Source organism: Equus quagga, chromosome 8 (assembly GCF_021613505.1).
Source record: "Equus quagga isolate Etosha38 chromosome 8, UCLA_HA_Equagga_1.0, whole genome shotgun sequence".
NCBI lineage: Eukaryota > Metazoa > Chordata > Mammalia > Perissodactyla > Equidae > Equus > Equus quagga.
In genome coordinates this window covers 22574514-22596405 of record NC_060274.1, presented here as the reverse complement: position 1 = coordinate 22596405, position 21892 = coordinate 22574514, and the positions used below count along the sequence as shown (strand labels likewise).

Here is a 21892-nt window from a genome sequence, read left to right as displayed (position 1 = left end):
TTTGAGAGGAATGAAAACTCTATGTTTAGCTCCTGGGGGGTGAGGTGTCTGAGCTAGCCTTGGCTCCAGCGGGCCTGCCTGGGCTTCCCCGGGGACGAGGGCAGTGAGAGTTCTCCCTGCTGTCAGCCGGCCACCTCCACAGATAATTTAAACTGGCTTCTGGCATTTGGTGGGACCGCTTGACGCTGCCACCTCTCATGGCAAATCCCGTGTTTCCTGAAAAGAAAATGATGGTATTTGGATTAATTTGATCGAACTCCTCTTTTGTGTTGGATGTTTATTACAAGTGTTGCTAAAACGGACTTTTAACTACCTCTGAGGATAACAAACACAGAGGGCCAATAAATGGACTGTAGACATTTTAGTTGCCCTTAATTCGGGAGGAAAGTTGCTTAATATGGTATGAAATGGCAGCCCATCCCACCATCCCTGCATGCCACATTTTTGTGACCTTGCCTTTCTGCAGAGGCTACCAGCTGCCCCAAAGGCTCGCCTTCTATGGAAAAAGAGTCTAGGACCCAAGGGGATAATTTAGTTAGCTGCTTCACATAATCTCAATCTATTGGGCAATACACTTTCCATCTTACAAAAGAAAGAATGCTCTCTGACAACTATGTCCCCTATGGATGGGCAACTTCCATGTGAAGGGCACCTCAGGGTCATCCCATGGTGGGAGGGTGACGGTGGTCACGCCAGGGAAGCTCACGGGCTGCTCCATTGGAAGATGCTACGACTGCTCTTCAGTATAATGTGACAGTGCTTCCTAGCTGGCAAAGTATTTGCAAGCATAGGCTTTATTAGAGACTTCCTGCCAGAGCTGGGCTTTGAGAGATAAGTAGAATTTCGACAGATGGAGAAGGTGATATGAATCATTAGTGCCCAAGGGGCATGGAAGAGCAAAAGTAAATGTTGAGTTTGGGGGAAAAATAAGAGAGGAGAGATGTAATCTGACCTACAGTTTCAGGAAGCTAACTCTAGGACAGTGATAAGGGTGACGTGGAGATGCAAGGATGGAGGCTGGAAACCAGCTATAGAGGTTACTCAATGAGGCACCGGAGGCAGAAATAGAGATGAAGGCTCAGAGTTAACAAATACTGCAAAGAACAAAGTACTGGAATTTGACTGTTGATTGGATGTTGTGGTAGAAACTGTTAGTGGTCTTCCAATATCTGTTTTCTCCCTGTATTACTTTCCTAGAGATGTCATTAACTAAGTACCCCACAGTGGATAGCTTAAAACAGCAGAAAGTTGTTGTCTCATAGTTCTGGAGGCTAGAAATCAAGGTGTCAGGAAGGCTGGTTTCTTCTAAGGCCCGGGAGGGAGAATCTGTGCCAGGACTCTCTCTTAGCTTCTGGTGACTGTCTGCAATCCTTGGCATCGTTGGCTTGTCATGATTCCAATCTCTGCCTCTACCTTCACATGGCATTCTCCCTCTGCCTTCTTACAAGGCTACCAGTCATGTTGGAGTAAGGACATACCTATGCCAGTATGATGTCATCTTAACTAATTATGTCTGCCGTGACCCTATTTCCAAGTAAGGCCACTTTCTGAGGTACTGGTGATTAGAACTTCAACATATCTTTTTGGGGGACACAATTCAACCCATAACATCCCCCTTTCATCCTAACTGAGCCCTGATTTTGGGCAGGGCACATGGCCACTCAGAATGGGGGCTGCTTTTCCTAGCTATGGCCCCGTGGAAGGGTGCTGGCCAACGAGGTGAATGTGGAATTGCTGCGTGGCAGCAGCTTCTGCAAATCTTCCTTAAGGGACAATGTACATGTACCTTTTTGACCTGTCTTCATATTTTGAGGGGCTGGGCCTGTGGCGTAGTGGTTAAGTTTGGGTACTCCACTTCAGCAGCCTGGGTTCACAGGTTCAGATCCCAGGTGCGGACCTGTGCACAGCTTATCAAGCCATGCTGTGGCTGCGTCCCACATCTAAAATAGAGGAAGATGCACACAGATGTTAGCTCAGGGCCAATCTTCCTCAAAAAAAAAAAGAAAGAAAGAAAAATGCAGACACTATAGTGTATCTATAGTGATAAACTGGAAACAACCTAAATATCCAAAAACAGAGAAAAGTTTGAGCAAAATATATGTTCATATTATGTCATGCTATGCAATCATTAAACATGATTCTTACAGAATTTCAAATAATCAGGACACATTAAATTTAAAGCAAGAACATCTGCTTGATGCAAATTGTTGCACAGTATATCACAACTAACTACATATTGTAAAAAGACTGACAGGTACATGCAAAAATATTTGCAGTGCTTTCTCTGGTTGATGAGAGTGGGGATAATTTTTTTAACTTTCCTATTTTATTATCATAAATATGCTACTTTTAAAATGAAGAAAAAATAAGTAACCCAAAGTTGTTCTTTTCTGGGACACTGAGGCGATTTTTCCGATGCCCAAACCCCTCAAAGGGACATGTCCCAACTTCTATCCTTATGGTGCAGAGAGATGTGAAGAGGGAAAAATCATTTGCTCAAATATATTGATATTGTTAGAAAATACTTATCTAATGGAAACACAGAACCAAAAGAAATGTATAAACCTTGACTATTTTAAGGATATGTATAAACATGACTCTTCCTCCTAAATTTTTAAGCAAAGACCCATGGCAATATGAAGTTGGCTTCTGGAATACAACATAAGGGGGACCCAGGGTTCTCTCATTTCCAAAATTAGCAAGGATTATCATCACCAATATGTCAGACACCCTCCTTCCCCCCAAAATAAAAAGGAATGAAGAGTCTGCATCCGTTTTCAGAAGTTCTTAAGGAAAGGATCTTTAGCCCATACGGAGACTACGAGTAGGAGCCATCACAAGACTCTAAGAACATAATGGAACGAGAAGCTAAAACAGAGCCTTGAAATCTTCCCTTGGGAAATGTTCCCATGAAACTCAACTGAGTCAGGCTGTTCTCCCCATCTGCAGGAACTGTATGGTAGAACGAAAAAGACAAAAAAGTGACACGCAGTTATTTCTTCTATACAATGAAAAACAATATTTTGTAACTCAAATATGAATTATCAGGTAAATACTTATCAGTGAATAACATATTATAGTTTATAAAAAGGGATAACCTTGTACTGGTGATGTTTTAAAAGCAATACCCCTTTGTGTTATTTACCCTGTAAAAACACAGTCTGTGTATAGATTAATACCTTTTCACAAAGAATAACTTTAAAGCAGACCTAAGATTATTAGATATAGTCTAAAAAGGAAAAAGAGCAACCTGAACATGTTAATACACAGTTATCAAGAAGTTCCCAAAATTGTAGACTGACATTCTCACAAAATATTTGAGTCAAAATTTATGCAAATGTTTGATTAAAAAACAAGCACACACAAAACTCACTATCTTATCATGGTTAGCAAATCACAAACTAACAAAAGCAAACACATTGGAATAGGTTCAAAACACTTATTTGAGTGCTGTCGTTATTTAAAAAGAAACTGACCACAGAATAAAATTTTAAGTGACTCATTGAAAATATTATTATATTTTGTAATGATAGGGACAGAGAGTCTTATTAGTGAGTTTCTAAATTGTAAGGTAGGAAGGCATACCAAACTTTGAGGATGTCACATGAATGCATAAAACTTTACTAAGGACCCATTGGATAGATCTTCAATAGATCTACTTTTTAATTTTGCTATCTTATGAACATGTAACATGGATATACAATTAAAAAAATACTCAACTTTTTCATTTAGACAAAAGTATAAATTTAAAAACTATAAAATATAAAAAATATAAGAACTATTCAATAATGACTAGTTTTATGCTAGTAGAATTTTCTTGGAACTATCTTGATTTTTGTGACATCAATTTCTATTAGCATAATTATAAGGCTAATTAAAGAAATTTACTGGGTTTCTTTTTTTGGTTGAGAGCCGAACTGGAAAAATTCCGGGAAACATTCATGAGTTGCCACCTTCTCTCTGACAGACCGCTTTCCCTGCCCCCTCCCTCCACATTCTCTGACTCAGAGACTATTTGCAGAGGACACCTGTTTTAAATGGATCCACAGGAAATACCTATGTGGTCTTTTCATCATCTGACCCTGCATCTGGTTGGTTGAAATATGATCATGATAAAAAAAAAAAAATGCTGCCCACAGGCTGATGCAATTTCAGTGTGACAACATTTACTGGAAGGCAGAGGGAATCCAGCTTATATTTGTTTTCCTTCCATGAAGCCCTGGTATTGTAGTGTAGGAAAAAGTAAGTAAAAGGGCAAAACCCATTTAACCCTCCAAAGATTAGTATCAAATTACACACCGGGTTTTACCTCCAAACTCAGAATGATACGTTTTTAAGCTGAATGCAATCTCGCAGCAGAACCTTATCTCACACTCGTTCCTTTATAGCCTTTTCTTTAGACACCTCTGTCCAAAGTGCATAGCCTGTCTTGTTGTATTATATATTGATAAGATCTTTATAAAGGTCCTGTGGAAAAATGCAAGGCAGTATATCCACCGGAATAGCATTTATAAGGGAATTTCGTAGTGATTAACAGTAGTCTAACACTAAAAATCCAACTGGGTCCAAAATAAAGCAAGTCATTCGTGGGTACCGCGGGGTGCGGGTTTACACCCCGCGTTCACTCCTCCGCCGGTCCTTCCGCACGGAGCACCCCACTTGGCCAACAGGAAGCCCCCCTTGACCTCCTCTGCAGTGTGGAAGCTTGGGCGACCCTGGGGTCCCCTCCTTCAGTGCAGGTTCCCCTCCGCCCGACGGATGCCCCCGGCGGCGGTCTGGGGCTCGGCGCGCGCTCGGAGGCCCACCCTCCGCTGGCACGCCTAGGGGGCGCCCCCGGCCGGGTCTCCCGGGGCCCGCGGACGCAGGAGCAGAATGACGGAGGTGACGGAAGCGCTGACGCCACGCCGCCCGGAGCGCCCGCCCGCCCGCGGAGGTCGCCGGGCCCGCGGCCGCGCTGTCCCGCGGGCCCCGCGCAGCCCCGCCCGGCCCGGGTTCCCACGGCGCCCGCCCCGCCCGCGCCTCCGCCCGCCCTCCTCACCGCCGCGCCAGCCCGGGCCTCTGGCGAACATGGCGCTCGTCCCCTGCCAGGTGCTGCGGGCGGCCATCCTGCTGTCCTACTGCTCCATCCTGTGCAACTACAAGGCCATCGAGATGCCCTCGCATCAGACCTACGGAGGGAGCTGGAAATTCCTGACGTTCATTGATCTGGTAAGGCCGTCCCCGCCTCCCCACCCCGGGCCTCCGCGCACCCGGAGCCTGTGTGTCTGTGGGTGCTCCAGCACCTGCGCGCGCGCGCCGCCAGCATCCACCCTGTCCTCGCCTCTTCCCCGGTGATTGCGTCTCAAGTGGCCCCGCAGCAGCACCTTCGCAGCCACCCGGCGTTACTTGATAGCTGGGGCACGAGTGGAGGTGGGGTGCGCCCAGGTGGTGGGCTGCTTGGAGGGGGACACAGACCTCCTGCTAAGAGGTGACGCGGAAAGATTCTCGACTTGGCAAATGGATTGGACCACCTTGGTCATGAGTGGCCTCATACCCATTCGCCCCAAGACGCTTTCCAGAACACCCGCCGTGGGATCCAGTTGCAGTCACTGAAGGAAACTGGGTATTGGCGAACTGAGTGGAGTGTCCTCTGAAAGGACCCAAATCCTCTTCAGAAAAAAGAGAAAGTGCCTAATAAAGGTTTTTTTTTTTTTTTTTGCGTCTGTTTTTTTGCCCATTGTCAGTAATTTACTTACAACCTTTTACCCCAGAAACATTAGGGGAGAGAGATTTTCAAAGTGCATTTCCAGCGTGACCTTGTGCTCCTCCTTCCCGCGTACAAGTTCGCAGTAGATGCCTAAGCGGCTCTTGTTTTGGCGCAACAGGATAGCCTTGGCAGTTGGAGTTGTTGGTTTTTGTTTTTGTTTTTCAAAAAAAAGAAAGCGTATCCACTTCTGGCACTAAAAGGGCCAGAGAGTTGGAACATGAGCAAAAGACCCAATGATAACACGGAGTGGAACCCAGGATCTTCAGAGTGAAAGATGACTAATTTAGGTTGGGTCAACCACACACTAAGAGATGATCACGTGGGCAGAGGGTTAAAGCAAGAGCGACCAAGTCTAAGGATTAGAGAAAATGGAGAGCCGATTCCTGGACGCCACAACTGTCCAAGGTCATACACAAGTTGGCTACTCAAGGTTATGATCCCTGATGGTTGACCCTGGTATTGATGAAGAGAACTTCATAGCTGGTTTAAGATATTAACAAAGGCTTAGGCTGCCCCAAGGAAAGGCAGTCAGAGGGGTTTTGTTTAGAGCTACCACCTATATTTGTATCCTGTTAGATACTTTCAGACAGGAAGTAAGTGCTTTTTCCCAGTAGTCTCCAAACTGTGCACACACCCAGACTTCCCAGGGCATAGAGTGTTTCAGGGAGTTTCACTTTCAGATCCTCAACTTCCATCTCTTTCCTGAAACTGATCTCCCTCTGAACATGGGCGCACCTGCCAGTTCCCCTTTCTTCCTCCCCATTCATTCAAGGGCTCAGCATATGACAAGGCTCTGTGCTGTGTTTGTCTGTGTGTTCAGCACTCAGAAGATAGGTGGCTGTTACCAGGACTATCTTCCTATTTGATTGGAAAACGAAGTCAGACTTGTTTTGACAGGAAGTCTCATTGGGTTGATTGGCTTGTCCATGTGGATTGGCTCTGCCAATTATGATGTATAGCAGACCTTTTCCATAGAGGAATGAGTGAAGTCTGCAGCCCTGAGGTTCTGATAAATATGTATCAGAGTGTTAGAAATCATGTCCCCTTTTCACGTGTTTAAACTTATGTTAAAAATGCTTAGATGTTCTTTAAAAATGTGTGCATAGATTTTCAGAGTTCTTTTAGGGGCTGTGTGAACAAAATTCCTCTTGGATCACTGCCTTATCCCATTCCTCAGTCGGATCTTGCTTCGATGGCCCATTTGAGTGTTGCCGAGGAGCAGTGCTGAGCTAAGACACTGATGGAGACTCCGCCAGAGCCATAGGAGCTGTGGGCGGTCTCAGAAGCACCTTTGCATTAGGTACGGTTTGGGGGAGCAGGGGTGGGTCAACAGGTGAGAGGGGTAGAAGTTGAGGGTGTTGGTTAACCCATGAGAGATGGCGGCTGCTCGTGCTGACACTGCTCACTGTATGTTAAGAAATCAGGCTCACGAGAAGCCATATCCCCCTCATGACCTCTGCGCCATGAGACTGTAGAAGAGCCCGTCTGACTCTACTCAAGCTGTCATGCAGTTTATGTTGATATAGCCTTTGATGCTTGGACTTGCCTATTTTAAAGAACACTAATCGCCACCAATATGCTTTTGTCTATCAGAATTCAGGCCATAAATCCAAATTGGTAACTTTTACTTTGTTTCATATTTCAATTCAGTTTGTAGAGAACCTTCAGCCAATCATTCAGACTTTTTACTCTCTGTGGCCTCTGATTGAAATATGATAATTATCTTTAATCAAGAGTTCCTGTGAGAAAGTATGTCTAGAATATATTCATAAAAACACTCATGCAAAGTGTTATTCTTTTTATTATTAGAGATTTCGAGTCTTTAGAGCTTAAGCGTTGGACAGCTGTCAAAACAACCAACCTGTCAGTCCTTGGTAATGGCGGGAAAAGATTGGGCTACTATAATTGACTCATTTAACTTTTCATTTTTTTGTGTTTAAGAAAACTGAATAAACTTCATTACTTAGTGCCTTGGACAATTGTGATGATTCCAAGCTCACTAGAGCAATTTTGGAAAAGAGTTTAGCTTCTCAAAAGTTTAATGAGAAGACTCTTTTTCTAGCCAACTTGGACTGCAGAAAGTCGGGACATTTACCCTGGTACCCCAGTCTGACTCCGTGTACAATGGCTTCGGTTTACCAGACTGTGAGTTGGGAGCTTCAGGCGACGTGTATCCGGGAGCAGATGGTGGTGTGGCAGTGGCCATTCCAGCTATGTCTGTATCTTCCTTTGAGTTTGCGAGTCATCCCAATAGAATCAGAGCTCATGGTTAAAAACTGAAATACAAGTTATTGCCCTCGGTAATCTTATGTTGTTCTTCCCCAAGAGCTTCAAGAGAACTAAATTGCTTCAGGAAAATTCAAGTTTGTAAATGGAAATGGACCACTGTCTTGGTGCGGTAGGCAAAAGAATAGGCCCTCAAAGATGCCTACCTTCCAATCCCCAGGACGTGTGAATATGTTAAGTTACATGGCAAAGGAGAATTCAGGTTGCTAATCAGCTGCCTTTAAAATAGGGAGATTATCCCAGATTATCCACGTGGACCCAGAGTCATCACAAGGGTTCTTGAAAGTGGAGGGAAGTGAAGAGAAGGGTCAGTTGGAGGAAGATGTGACTGTGGAAGAAAATCACAGAGAGATGCAACATTGCTGGCTTTGAAGATGGAGAAATGGGCCAAGAGCCGAGGAGTGTGGAAGGTGTCTAGAAGCTGGAAAGGGTAATAAGTTCTCCCCTGAGCCTCCAGAAGGAACACAGCCCTGCTGATGCCTTGATTTTAGCCCAGTGAGACCCATTCTGGACTTCTGACCTCCAGAACTGTAAGGTAATAAATGTGTGTCGTTTAAGCCACTAAATTTATTGTAATTTGTTACAGCAGCAATAGAAAACTGGTACACTTGGCTCTAAATCCTCTGACCCAGAAAAAAAACTTAAATGTTGTACTCATGCGGTGACTCAGCCAGTTCTTTACGTATATTAGGTAAGTGGTTCATTTTAGCTTTCACCAAAATACAGGTTTTTATCTACCGAGTCCCTGAAGCTATGCAGAGAAGACATACATGTAGCAGTGGACAATAGGAGAATCTATAAAACTGAACAACATTGGAAAAACTAGGTCTTTTCTGTACTATGAAGTATTTTAGAAATTATCATTATGCAACGTGTCATGCCAGGAGAAGGAAGACTGTGACTGGAAATAAGCTGGAAAGAAAGAGAGTTTAAACTCACTGATGTTCACGTATTTCCTTAACCAGCATCAAAGCTGATGAATTTTCTTCAGATGACACAGAATCATTCACTTATTCACTAATTAAAGGACAATTGCCCCGCAAAGATAATAAAAATGAAAAATCAGAATAAAACCAGTGTAAATAAATTAAAAGAAAAAGGCAACTCTAGGTTAAGGCCTCAAAATGTAGTGCTGGAGTATAATGGGTGTTTAGTAAACATTTGAATAAATGGAAACTTTCTCCTTCCAAATTTTCAGTGAGTATTCTTTTCTTGTCCTGTTTCCTCCTCAAACATTCAAAATAATAGAGATTTTTTAAAATATATAAGCAGAACTTTATTCAGCTGTGTGTGGTGGAATGTCTAATCCATGAGTCAGAATCAGCTTCTTTGGACAATGTGGACTGGATATTTGTTATTAAAAATTAATATTGATGCTGGATTTCGGATGTTTTGATTTTTAAAGATTGAACCAAACATCTGGCTATCTCATTTGCCATCATTGGTGGTACTCACGATTTTGAGAGTTATCATCTCCTAAGACTCCATTTCACTCATTGTTCTTCCTGTTCTGACTTGCTTAGGCCCTGCCTCCTCCAAGTGTGGTCTGAGGACCAGCAGGATGGACCTTACCCGGGAGCCTGCCAGAAAGTGGAAGCGCAGGCTCCCCCTCAGACCTTCTGTGTTAGAATCTGCACTTTAATGAGATCATTAGGTGATTTCTTTTACGTTCTGGTTTGATAAATGCTGCTCTGGCCACCCTGTTTACGTTTTGTAATTTAGCATAGAATGGCTTGTAGGACACAGCCTCAGTATATTGATTCTGCCTTTAAAACATATTTAAACATATTTCAAAACATATTTAAGGTGACTTTTACTGTGACATAATTAAATATATGTTGTAAAAAATTACAATTTTAAAATAAAAAAGGAGAAAAATAAGTATTAGGCACCAGGGATAGGTTATTTATTGCAAATGAGAAACAAATTTAGCTAATCTTCAGAGCAGCCAAGGCGAAAAAGAATACAAATTTGATTGCATTATCTCTAGTGTTGGAATAAAGGGAGCATAACAATTTATCAGGAAAAATACAGTTCTTTCCAAGCACTGACTTTTCAAGGTTATTTATCACTCAGATTGTCATATAAAGGACATCGGGTAGCATAGTAAATGATGCCTTTGATTGGTGTTTAGCAGAATATAGTACAGAAATATTCTTATAATTGATGTTTCTTGTATCTGATTTTTATGCCAGGCAAAGATATGGTCTTCTATTTTGATAGGGTGAAGACGTTTTTGTAGAGGTTTAAAGTAAGATAATGTGAGTCTTTATTTTTGTTATCCAAATCTGTATTGCAAAAGAATTTAAGAAAAGCACAGAGGGAGCAAGATAAGTAAGGGCTCAGAGGTAGGAAAGGTTGGGGCCTTCAAAGCACAGGAAATGGTCAAGTATACCTGGAACATGCAGTTTTTGCTTTTAGACATGCTAAGAATTTTTGACATTTTTTTAAAAAAGGCAGAATAAACTTCATAAGTATACTAACTAATTCATTTGGTCTTATACTTACTTATGTACTTATAATAAAATATTCTTGACTCTAGTTCATGACTGAATTTTAAGTAGGAAATAAAATCTCTTGAGAAGAGATTCTGTATATTATTATGTAACTATGGTGCTTAGCTTTGCCAGTCGAAACCACAGAGTGCCATGTGAAGGCCAGTAGTTCACTGAGTACTCAGTGAACAGAATTAGGTGGGTTGGTTTTTTTTTTTTGGATTTTATACAAAGAGGGTGAAACTGCACATTTTTTTTCGGTGGAATCAGACTTGACCCTGAAATGTGCCTATAAAGTTCAAGGATTATATAATGCTTTTTCATAACCTATGGGAAGAATTGTGAGTATAATGCTTTGCATAGAATCTTCTTCACCTTCTTTGAAAGTGTTTCTTTTGGATCAGACATAAAATAAAGGCCTGGTTTTGTCAGTGTAGGGGAAATAGTTGGTGATATAATCACCCATTCTCTTTCTTAGTTGCAACTGTTATTGAAATTACAGAGAGTCATCTGACCGCTAGTTGAGGTCACTTCTTTTCCCATCCCCGCCGTCCCCCATGTCTGGTATAACATTTAGCAAAATTGGTAGCTACTCTTGAGGGTTTTCATTTGTTTCTCTGTGTTCCCCTGAAATGTCATGTGTTTCTGTGGAAGCGTGAACAATAGTACAATTTTCCATCTAGAATCAGATGTTCCTGTCATCCAGGCATGCTTGGAAAAAATCTTTCTGCTTAGGATTCCATAACAACAGAGCTTTCTTTTGTGTCTAGAAGCCTGTGGCTAGACAGTTAAAGGGCCCATGTCTCACCTGCAAGGTGGCCCTGCACCATGAGCACAGAGCTCTCCTCGAACTCGGGAGACCCCGTGTTCAGATCCATTGTGGAGTGGAGCACGCTATGGGATGTAGCTTCAATAGGCGTGATCAAATAGGCTAATCGAGCATAACCAGAGAAATTGCTTGAATCTGCAAAATGGCAAGAATACTGTCATTTCGAATCTTGAGAATATGGGATGTGTTCATTACAGTGCTTTAGAAGCATGGAATTCTAAGAAGTCAGTCAGACAATGGCCTAGTCCCTTCGTATTGACTTATATTTAGACCTGTCAGGCTGTGTTATAATGTAAACATTTAATTTCAAAAGCAATACATAGAATTACAGAAAATTTGTACAGTATAGGAAACCATAGGAAAGAAAGTATATTCCATCTTAATTATCTCTAATTTTCTGTGCATGTATTTATTTCAGAATTTTATACACATGCAGAAACACACAGAGTTTCAGACTGCAGATATATGTATATATGCAAATATGTGTGTACATATATAGTCAGATTTCAGAAAAATTATATTCTTTATAAAAAATATTTTTAAATTACAGAGAAAAATATTTATCACTCAGAGATACCAGTGTTGGTATTTTGGTATTTGCCTTTTGAACCATATATATACTTTTCTTTAGAAAAAGTTCAATATATACGTATGCTTTGTATAAATCTATTTTTTAATTAAAATACACCAAAATTCACTGTTTTTGCTGTACAATTCTATGACTTTTGACAGATGGATGCATACGGTCATGTAGCCACCGCCACAATCACCTAAAAATATTCTTTTGTGCAGTCCCCTTATAGTCAAACCCTCCCCTGAATCTTAACCACCACAAATCTATTCTCTATTCCTATAGTTTTGCCTTTTCTAGGAAAACATATAAGGCCTACAGGATATGGCCTTTGAGTCTGGCTCTTTTAATTTAGCATAATGCATTTCGGATTCCTCCATGTTGTTTTGTGTGTTGATAGTTTGTTCCATTTAATTGCTGAGTAGTATTCCATGGTATTAATGTACCACTTTGTTGATCCATTCGTAAGTTCAAGTGCATTTGAGTTTTTTCTAGTTTGGGTGATTATGGAAAAGGCTGCTATAAACATTTGCATACGAGTTTTTGTACTATCATGAGTTTTCATGTTTATTGGGTCTGTATCCAGGAGAGGGATTGCTTGGTTATATGGCAGGTAAATGTTTAACTTGATTAGAAACTGCCAAACTGTTGTCCAGGGTGGATGTGCCATGTTGCGTTGCTATCAGCAATACACAAGGGTTCTAGTTGCTTTGTGTCCCCGTCAGTGCATGGTGTTCTCAATTTTTCTTGTTTTAGCTATTCTAATAGGTGTGTAGTCATATCTCATGGTGGTTTTAATTTGCATTTCCCTCATGACTGATGATGTTAAGCATCTTTTCCTGTGTGTTGTTACCATACAAATAATCTTCTTTGCAAAATGTTCAAATCTTCTGCCATTTAAAAAAATAAGATTTTCTTATTAAGCTTTGAGAGTTTTTGTGTAAACCAAAAAAAGTTCTTTACCAAATACGTGATTAGCAAACATTTTCTTCCCGTTCATGCTGTATCTTTGCATTTTATTAGTAGTGTCTTTATACCAAAAGTTTATCACTTTGATGACATCTAATTAGTTAATTTTTTTATTTTATGAAACATGCTTTTGATGTTTACGTAAGAACTTTTTACCTAACCCGAAGTCACAGTTTCTCCTCTACTCCCTTCTGTAAGTTTTGTAGTTTTAGCCTTTGATCCATTTCAAGTTAGTTTTTGATAAGGTGTGAGACGAGTGTAGAGTTGAGTCCTTTTTTTTCCCCTTTGCATATGGATGCACAGTTGTTCCAGCACCATTTCTTGAAAAGGCTATCCTTTGCCACTGAAGTGCCTTTGCGGCTTTGTTAGAAATCAGTTGACTACGTGAGGGTCTGTGTCTGGACTGTGTTCCGTTCCACTGATGGGTCTATGTTGACAAGAAGCTCACTGTGTTGATTATTCCAACTTTACCTTAAATCTTGAAAGCGGATAGTGTGAGTCCTCCAGCTTTGTTCTTTTTAAAAATTTGTTTAGGCTATTCTAATTACTCTGCCTTTGTTTAAATTTTAGAGTACTCTTGTGGATATCTACAAACGAACGCACTGCGATTTTTGAGTGGGATTTCATTGAATCTATAGAACGATTTGGGGCAAGTTGACATCTGACAATATTTACTCTTCCAATCCATGCACACGATATATCTCTCCCTTTATTTAGATCTTTGATTTCTTTCATTGGTATTTTATAGTTTTCAGCACATGGCTCCTGCACATATTTTGTTAGCTTTATACTTGTGTTTTATTTTTATTAGTGGAATTATAAATGGTACTTTTAAAAATTAGCTTATTATTAAATCTTTTATATTTAATTGACATTTTTATTGAGATAATTATAGATTCATATCAGTTGCAAGAAATAATACAGAGAGACCTGTGTAGGCTTTACTCAGTTTCCCCCAATGGTAACATCTTGCACAACTGTAGTATAATATCAGAATATTGATATTAAAACTCAAGATACAGAACAGTTACGTCACCACAAGGGTACCTCGTGTAACCTTTTGATAGCCACTCCTGTCTTCTCCTTTCACCTTATCCCTGATCCCTGGCAATATTAATTTGTTCTCTATTTCTCTGATTTTGTTATTGCGATAATATTATATAAATGGAATCATATATGTGACTATTGAGGATTGGCTTTCTTCACTCAGAAGAATTCCCTGGAGCCTCATCCAAGTTGTTGTGTGTGTCAATGGTTTGTTCCTTTTTATTGCTGAGTGGTATTTCATGATATGGATCTTCTACAGTTTGTTTGAACAGACGCTCATTAAAGGACACCTGGATTGTTTCCAGTTTGGGGCAATTATTAATAATGCTACTACAAACATTCATGCATAGGTTTTTGTATGAACGTAAGTTTGCATTTCTTTGGCATCAGTATCCAAGAGGGCAACTGCTAGGTTGGATGGTAGTAGGAATTTTAGTTTTAAAAGAAACTGCCAAACTGTTTTCCAGAGTGGGTGTACCGTTTTACGTTTCCACCAGCAATAGGTGAGTGATACGGTTTCTCCTCCTTCTTGCCAGTTATTTGATGTTGTTAGTATTTTTAATTTTAGCTGTTTTGATTGGTGTGTAGTGATGTCTCATTGTGGTTGTAACCTGCATTTCCCAAGTAGCTAATAATGTTGAACGTCTTTTCATCTGTTTCACATGTGTACTTGCCATCCTTGCAGTGAAACAAATAGTATTGTTTTGTTAAATTTTACTTTCTGGTTGTTTATTGCTAGTATATAGAGATTCATTTGATTTTGCCTATTGACCTTGTATCCTGTGTTTGCTAAACTCACTTATTCGCTCTAAGAGCTTTGCTATAGATTCCAGGGGATTTTCATTTTTTTATATAAACAGTTATGTCATCTGCTAATAGAGACAGTTTTCTTCCTTTCCAATTTTCATGGCTTTTGTTTCTTTTTCATGTTTTTTCACATTGGCTAAGACTTCTAGTACAATGTTGAGTAGAAGTGCTGAGAGTGTTTACCCCTGCCTTATTTATTTTTTAGGAAGAAAACAGTCTTTTGCAATTAAGTAGGATGTTAGCTATATATTTTTTTGCACATATCCTTTATCAGTATGAGCATCTTTCCTTCTATTTCTAGTTTGCTGAGAGGCTTTTAAAAAAATATTGTAAATGGATGTTGAATTTTGCTTAACTGCATCTATTGACGTTCATATGGCTTTTTTTTCTTGTTAATATGGAGAAGTACATTGATTGATTTTTGAATATTGAATGAGTCTTATATTCCCAGGGTAAATGCGCTTGATTGTGATATATTGTCCTTTTTATATATCGCTGGATTTGGTTTGCTAATATTTTGTTGATTTTGCCTCTCTGTTTATGAGGAATATTTGTTTGTTTGTTTTGCTGAGGAAGATTCACCCTGAGCCAACATCTGTGGCTGTGTTCCTCTATTCTGTATGTGGGTTGACGCCACAGCATGGCTGATGAGTGGTGTGGGTCCACACTTGGGAACTGAACCCAGGCCAAGGGAGCAGAGCACGCCAGACTTAACCCCTAGACCACAGGACCAGCCCTGCTCTGCAGTTTTTCTTCTTCTTTGTCTGACTTTGATGTTAGAGTGATGCTAGCCTTGTTCCTCCTCAGGATTCTGGGGGAGAGTGAGTAGAATTGCCGTTGCCTGTTGCTGAAACTTTTGATAGAATTTACCAGTGAAAACCACTGAGCCTACACTTTTCTTTGTGGGAAAGTTACAATGACAAGTTCAGATTGGTTGATTTCAAGATATAGGACTATTAAAGGTATCTATTTCTTCTTCATTGAGATTTGGTAGTTTATATCTTTCAAGCAACTGGCCCATTTCATCTAAGTTCAGTATTCTCTCCTTACCTTTCTTTACTGTCCGTAGGGCCTATGGTGATAACCACATTTTATTCCTGATTTTGATAATTTGTGTCTTATTTCTTTTTACTTCATCAGTCTGGCTAATCATTTCTCAATTTTATTGATTTTTTTCAAGCATTAGCTTTTGGTTTCATTGTTTTTTTCCTGTTACTTTTTCTTTTTTCAATCTCATTGCTTTGTGTTTTTAACCTCTCTTATTTTCTTCCTTTGTTTTTTTGGGTTTAGTTTGTTCCTCTTTTACTAGTTTCTTAATATGGAAGCTTAGATTATTCATTTATTAATTTGAGTCCTTTCTTCTTCTCTATAAAAGCATTTAATGCTAAGTACGGCTTTAGTTACATCTCACAAGTTTTAATACATTTTATTTTCATTATCATTCACTTCAAAGTATTTTTTTATTCCCTTTGAGTCTTTCTATTTTTAAAAAAATTTATTGACTTTATTTTTTTAGAGCGGTTTTAAGTTCACAGCAAAATTGAGGGAAAGGTACAGAGATTTCCCACATGCGCCCTACCCCCACAAGAGTCTTTTCTGTTTTACTGAGGGTTATTTAGGCATGTTGTGTAATTTACACATTTTTGGATATATCTCACATATCTTTCTGTCATTTCTCTCTACTTTAATTCCATTATGATCAGAGACCATTCTTTGCATGATTTAAATTCTTTTAAATTTGTTAAGTTTGATTTTATGGCCCGGAATGTGGACTATCATGTTGAATATTCCATGTGCACTTGAAAAAAAATATGTATTCTTCTATCATTGGGTGGATTGTTTCTTAAATGTCAATTACATAAAGTTGGTGAATAGTGTTGGTCAGATCTTCTATATTCTTGATGATTTTCTGTCTACTTACTATCTCAATGGCTTAGAAAGGAACATTGAAGTCTCTAAGTATAATTGCAGGTTTGTCTATTTCCCATCTCAGTTTTATCACTTTTTGCTTCATGTATTTTGCAGCCTATACATTGTTAAGTGCATACACATTTTGCAATGCTATATATCTTGATGAATTGTCCCTTTTATCATTATAAAGTGTTTTTCTTTTTCCTCGAAGATTTTCCTTGTTCCAAAGTCAGCTTCGCTTGATATTAATATAAGCTCCTCCAGCTTTCTTTTGATTGATGTTTGAATGGTATATATTTTTCCATTCTTTTACTTTTATCTTATCTACATTGATATATTTAGAGTGGATTTCTTACAGACGACATATAGTTGAGTCTTTTCTTTTAATTTAACTGGATAATCTCTATCCTTTAGTAGATACCATGTGCATTTAATTTAATTATTGAAATGGTTGGATTTAGATCTGCCATTTATTATTTGTTTTCTTTTTGTTAGCTTTTTTGTTCCCTTGTTCCCCATTTCCTGCTTTCTTCAGGATTACTTGAATTTTTATAGTATTTCGTTTTAATCTAACTGTTGGGGTTTGGATCTGTCTCCTTATATTATTATTTCAGTGTCTCTAGGGATTGCCATCTACATGCTTTACACAGTCTGGAGTGACCAGTTTACCGCTTCAGGTAAAACATACAAGCCTTGTCAATTTACCCTCCCCACTTTATGTGATAGTTGTCGTATTTATTATATCTACATAACTTGAAAATTCCATAGACAGTGTTATAGTTTTTGCTACCAACAGTCAAATACTTTTAAAAACTTAGTAAAATAGCCAGCCCTGGTGGTCTAGTGGTTAAGATTCAGCATTCTCATGGCAAAGGTCCAGGTCCATGTCCCGGTCAGGAAATCATACCACCCCTCTGTTGGTTGTCACACTGTAGCTGCTGCGTGTTGCTGTGATGCTGAAAGCTGTGCCACCAAAATTTCAAATGCCAAGAGGGTCACCCGTGGTGGACAGGTTTCAGCAGGGCGTCCAGACTAGACAGACTAGGAAGAAGGACCTGGCCACTCACTTCCAAGAAAATTGGCCGTGAACACCCCGTGAATAGCAGCAGAGCCTTGTCTGATACAGCGCCAGAAGGGGAGACTATGGCGCAAAAAGACGAGGCAGGGTTCCGCTCTGCTATACACAGGATTGATGGGAGACCAAATCAATTGACTGTCACCAAGAACAGTGAGAGTAAAATAGTCCAAGTAGTTGTTTTCTTTTATCAGTTGAAAGATGTTGTACTACTGTCTCTGGCCTCTAAGATTTCTAACGGGAAATCTGCAGTCATTCAAACCATTGCTCTCTTGATGTGTTGTTTTCCTCTGGCTGTCTTTAAGAGTTGTTTCTTTATGTTTAGCTTTCAGCAGTCTGATTATGAAGTGTCGGCATGGTTTTATGAATTTATCCTGATAGGGATTTGCTGAACTTCTTGAATCTACAATTTTATGTCTTTCACTCAATCTGAGAAGTTTTCAGCCATTATTTCTTCAAATATTCTTTCTGCACCTCTCTTTCTCAATTAACGCTTCCTCTGGGACTCCATTGGTGTGAACATCAGAGCTTTTGATTATTGTCCTACCAGTTACTGAGGACTTGGCTAATTTTTTCAATTTTTTTCCTCTCTGTTCTTTAAGTTTTATCGTTTCTGTTGATGTGTCTCCAAATTGATTGATTCTTTCCTCTGTTGTCTATGTTCTGCTATTGAGCACATCCAGTAAATTTTTAAATTTCAGATTTTGTCTATTTCAGTTCTAAAATTTCCTTGTGGTTCCTTTAGAGCTTATATTTCTCACCTAAGAATTTGTATCTTTCATTCATTTACACAGTGTTCACTTTTACCTTCTGGAGGCATGTGCAAGAGCTGTCCTGAAGGCCTTGCCTGATAATTTCCACACCTGGTCCATCTTGGAATTGGCATTTGTTGATTGTCTTTTTCTTTGAATATTGGTCAGATTTTCCTGGGTCTTTGTATGTTGAGTTATTTTGGATGTGCCCTGAACATTTTGAATATTACGTTATGTGCCTCTGAGTCCTGTTAGAGTCCTTTGGAGAATGTTGACTTGTTTGTCTGTCTGATTGTTTAGGAGGCAGTCAACCACATTAGGTTCAAACTCATATTCTCTCTCAAGATAGTTGTGATGTCAGCTGAATTTTCAAAGATTTTGCCATGCCTGTTGGATCGTACTGGAGCTTACACCACGCAGGGCTTAGTCTGGGCGGTGGTGTCTGTGGTAGTTCAGATCTTGGCATCTCTGCTACGCTTCTCTATGTTTGTTCTCCGCAGGTCCAGGACTTCTGTCTATTCATACACAGAATTAGGAGTTGCCCTTTTCCAGGTCTCCGTGGCTTCTCCCATACTCTCCAACTCTTGGATGTTCCTTTTCCTGATTCCTCTGGCCAGAAAGACAAAGTCCTCTCAGAATTGCAGCCTCTCCTGCTGTCGCGCAGTCCCTCACAGTTGTGGCTACCTTCACAATGAGGCATCAAGAAAAAGCCCCATACTCCTGCCACACCCTTCTTGCAGCAGGGCTTCCTTTTTCTCAGTTCCTCTGGCTGGAGAGATGAGTTTTCTTTGGGGCTTTAGATACTTCTGCTATTACCAGTGCAATTCTGTAACTGGGTCTGACCTCAGAGCAAGGCTGGGAGAGAAATGAAAGGGAAAAAAGTGGGGAGGAGAAAGGGACCTCCCTCACAATCTCGAGCACATAGGAGTCTTTTTCCCAGTCCTCTGGCTGGAAATAAGGTGTTTCTGTTGGAGTTTTTGCTGTCAGTGCTCGCTGCAAAATTCCAGGATTCAGGTCACCCACAGGTCAAATCTAGGGAGAGCCCCATGAACCTTTATGGATCTTTATTCAAGTTTTCACTTTAGTTCCAATCCACCTGCTATGTGTACTTTTCAAAGTCCTCGGGTAGTTGCTTTTTGTATTCTGTTCAAAGTTTTTAGTTGTAATCAGTGGGACTGGTGGTCTCCGTCTTGGCCGGCACCAGGAATAGCTTACATATAATTTTAATACCTGTTTTTTTCCGTCTAGAATACTTTGTAAACATTTTTCCATGCTGCTATACATTCTTCCATAACATCTTTTTTAGTGACTGGATATTCCTTCATAGGGGTGTTTATATTGATCGTGTTAGTGAACATATGAATAGATAAATCTTTACACACATTTGTGATTATTTTCTTAGGATAAATTCTTAGAGATAAAATTGCTATACTAAAGTCTTTAAGAGAGTATGTTAACTTTAAATCAATCAATTTACACTTCCTCCAATATTTAGAGTACTTATTTCTCTGTATCCCTGCTAATGCTATGAACAGAAAAATAATGCCAATGATCACTCAAGGTTCTTCAACTTCAAAATCTCCTGTCCAGGAGATGCCCTGCAAATATTTCATCACATATGTCATAAACGTAAGTGACTGGCTGTCTTTGATGCTGTGTTTATATAACCCAGTGTAATTAGACACATTTAGTTTGGGCTTATAAATGCTTGAGCCAAACGTAAATCTTCAAGTGCCTAGAGCATCCTAATTAGGCTAGAATTGACATGGCTGAAGTGAGCTGGAATAGTTTTCTATGCACAGTAATCATGGGTTTGCTTGTGCATTCCATTCATCTTGCATTAAAATTGTACTTTAGCTAAGTCATGAGTGATTTATTAGATCCAATTTGAAAAGTCAACATTAGGAGCCCGAGGAAAGTGTGTTTTCTGTAACATTACACATCCTTTTCTGTGTAATTACACTTACATATCTTTGCTATTTTTAAAAAGTCATATGAACATTAAGAATACGTATACCCTGGGAAAATATCCTCTTTTAAAATAGTAAGGCATATGTTCTGTGCCAGAACGGATCATTCGTGTCAGCCATGGTCCTGGCAGAGAAGAGAGATGGCACACTTAAATTGGGTGATTTGAGTGAGTTTGGTGAAAGAATGATTTACAGGGGTAGATAGAGTGCAGAGAACTCTCAAGATGCAGCACAAAACTTGTGGGCTGCTACCAGGGGCAGATTATCACTGCTAGGCCTGAGCAGCGACCTTGGTGCTCATCCAGCATGCAGGACCCCTCAGGGACTGAGTGAGCAAAACAAATACCCCAAATTTCCTTTCTTTCATCTGTCCAATTTCCTGCCAGTACTCCTCATTGGTTAAATCCTACGGGAAGTCAGAGGGTAAAACTCCTCTTCACACAGTGCACAAGGATCTACCAAAGTAAAGATGGAAAAACTATGGATTGTAAATCCCCTACCACAGATACATTCAGAAGTCTTTGGCTAATTTGCAACTATTGCATTTGAGGAAGGAACATTTCTACGTCACAAGGTATTTGTTTTTAGTTGAATATATAAAATGATAATTCTTAATATATGACTTTTTAGCAAAATATACTGTCAGTTTCTTGGAGAATCATATACAGCATGTTCTATACCTGTTAAATAGAGGCTTTATAGCATAAGAGGTGAGCACTTGAGTTCAGGAGTTAGATTGAAGCCCAGCCTTTCCATCTACCAATTATTTGGCTCTGGGCAAATTTATTGCCTTCTCTAAGGCCTAATTTTGTTGTTTTTCACTTGTTAAATGGGAATAATAATAGTACCTATTACGCAGAATTGTGAAGATTGAATGAGATAATGTATGTTAACTGCATAACCAATGCCTAGCACATGTCAAGTACTTAATAAATGGTACCTATTATTATTCTAATTGTTACACGCATAACTGTGACCAGGGAGAAGAACCATGATTTGAGAAGACGGTTGTCATTTTATGATAAAACTAATTGCTTAATTAAGTATAATGTTCAGAAAAGATAAAGAGTTCAATGATTAAGTGCACAGGCTCTGGCATAAAATCTCCTGGGTTTGCAGCCTAGTCTTGCCTCTGACTTTTTCCTTGGATAAGTTACTTATCTGCTCTGTGCCTTAGTTTCTTCATCTGAAACTTGGAGATGATAGAAATGAATATAGAGAAATATATATTTATATTTCCACTTATATGTATATAAATGGAAAGGATGAAAATTCACAACAATGTCAAAACTTTAGAATTTATAGCCAACCTTGTTCCAGAATCTGAGAGGATAGTTCCATGAAGGCCAGGGATAGGGAAATTGTTTTAAAATATGAAATTGATAGCCCTCCATATCTGACGGTCTAAAATCTGAGAAGATGGCTCTGAAGCTC

General features: G+C 39.6%; 1 protein-coding gene across 5 annotated transcripts in view; it reads left to right on the top strand.

Annotated features, from left to right (window-relative positions):
* Nucleotides 1-4849: 4849 nt before the first annotated feature.
* Nucleotides 4850-21892, top strand: part of AIG1 (androgen induced 1) — a 226843-nt gene continuing 209800 nt past the window's right edge. For all 5 annotated transcript variants that reach the window (XM_046670435.1, XM_046670434.1, XM_046670432.1 and 2 more), the window contains exon 1: nt 4850-5208. In XM_046670435.1, coding sequence (XP_046526391.1) covers nt 4873-5208 — 336 coding nt within the window. In that variant the 5' untranslated portion in view covers nt 4850-4872. The remainder of the gene's footprint in view (nt 5209-21892) is intronic.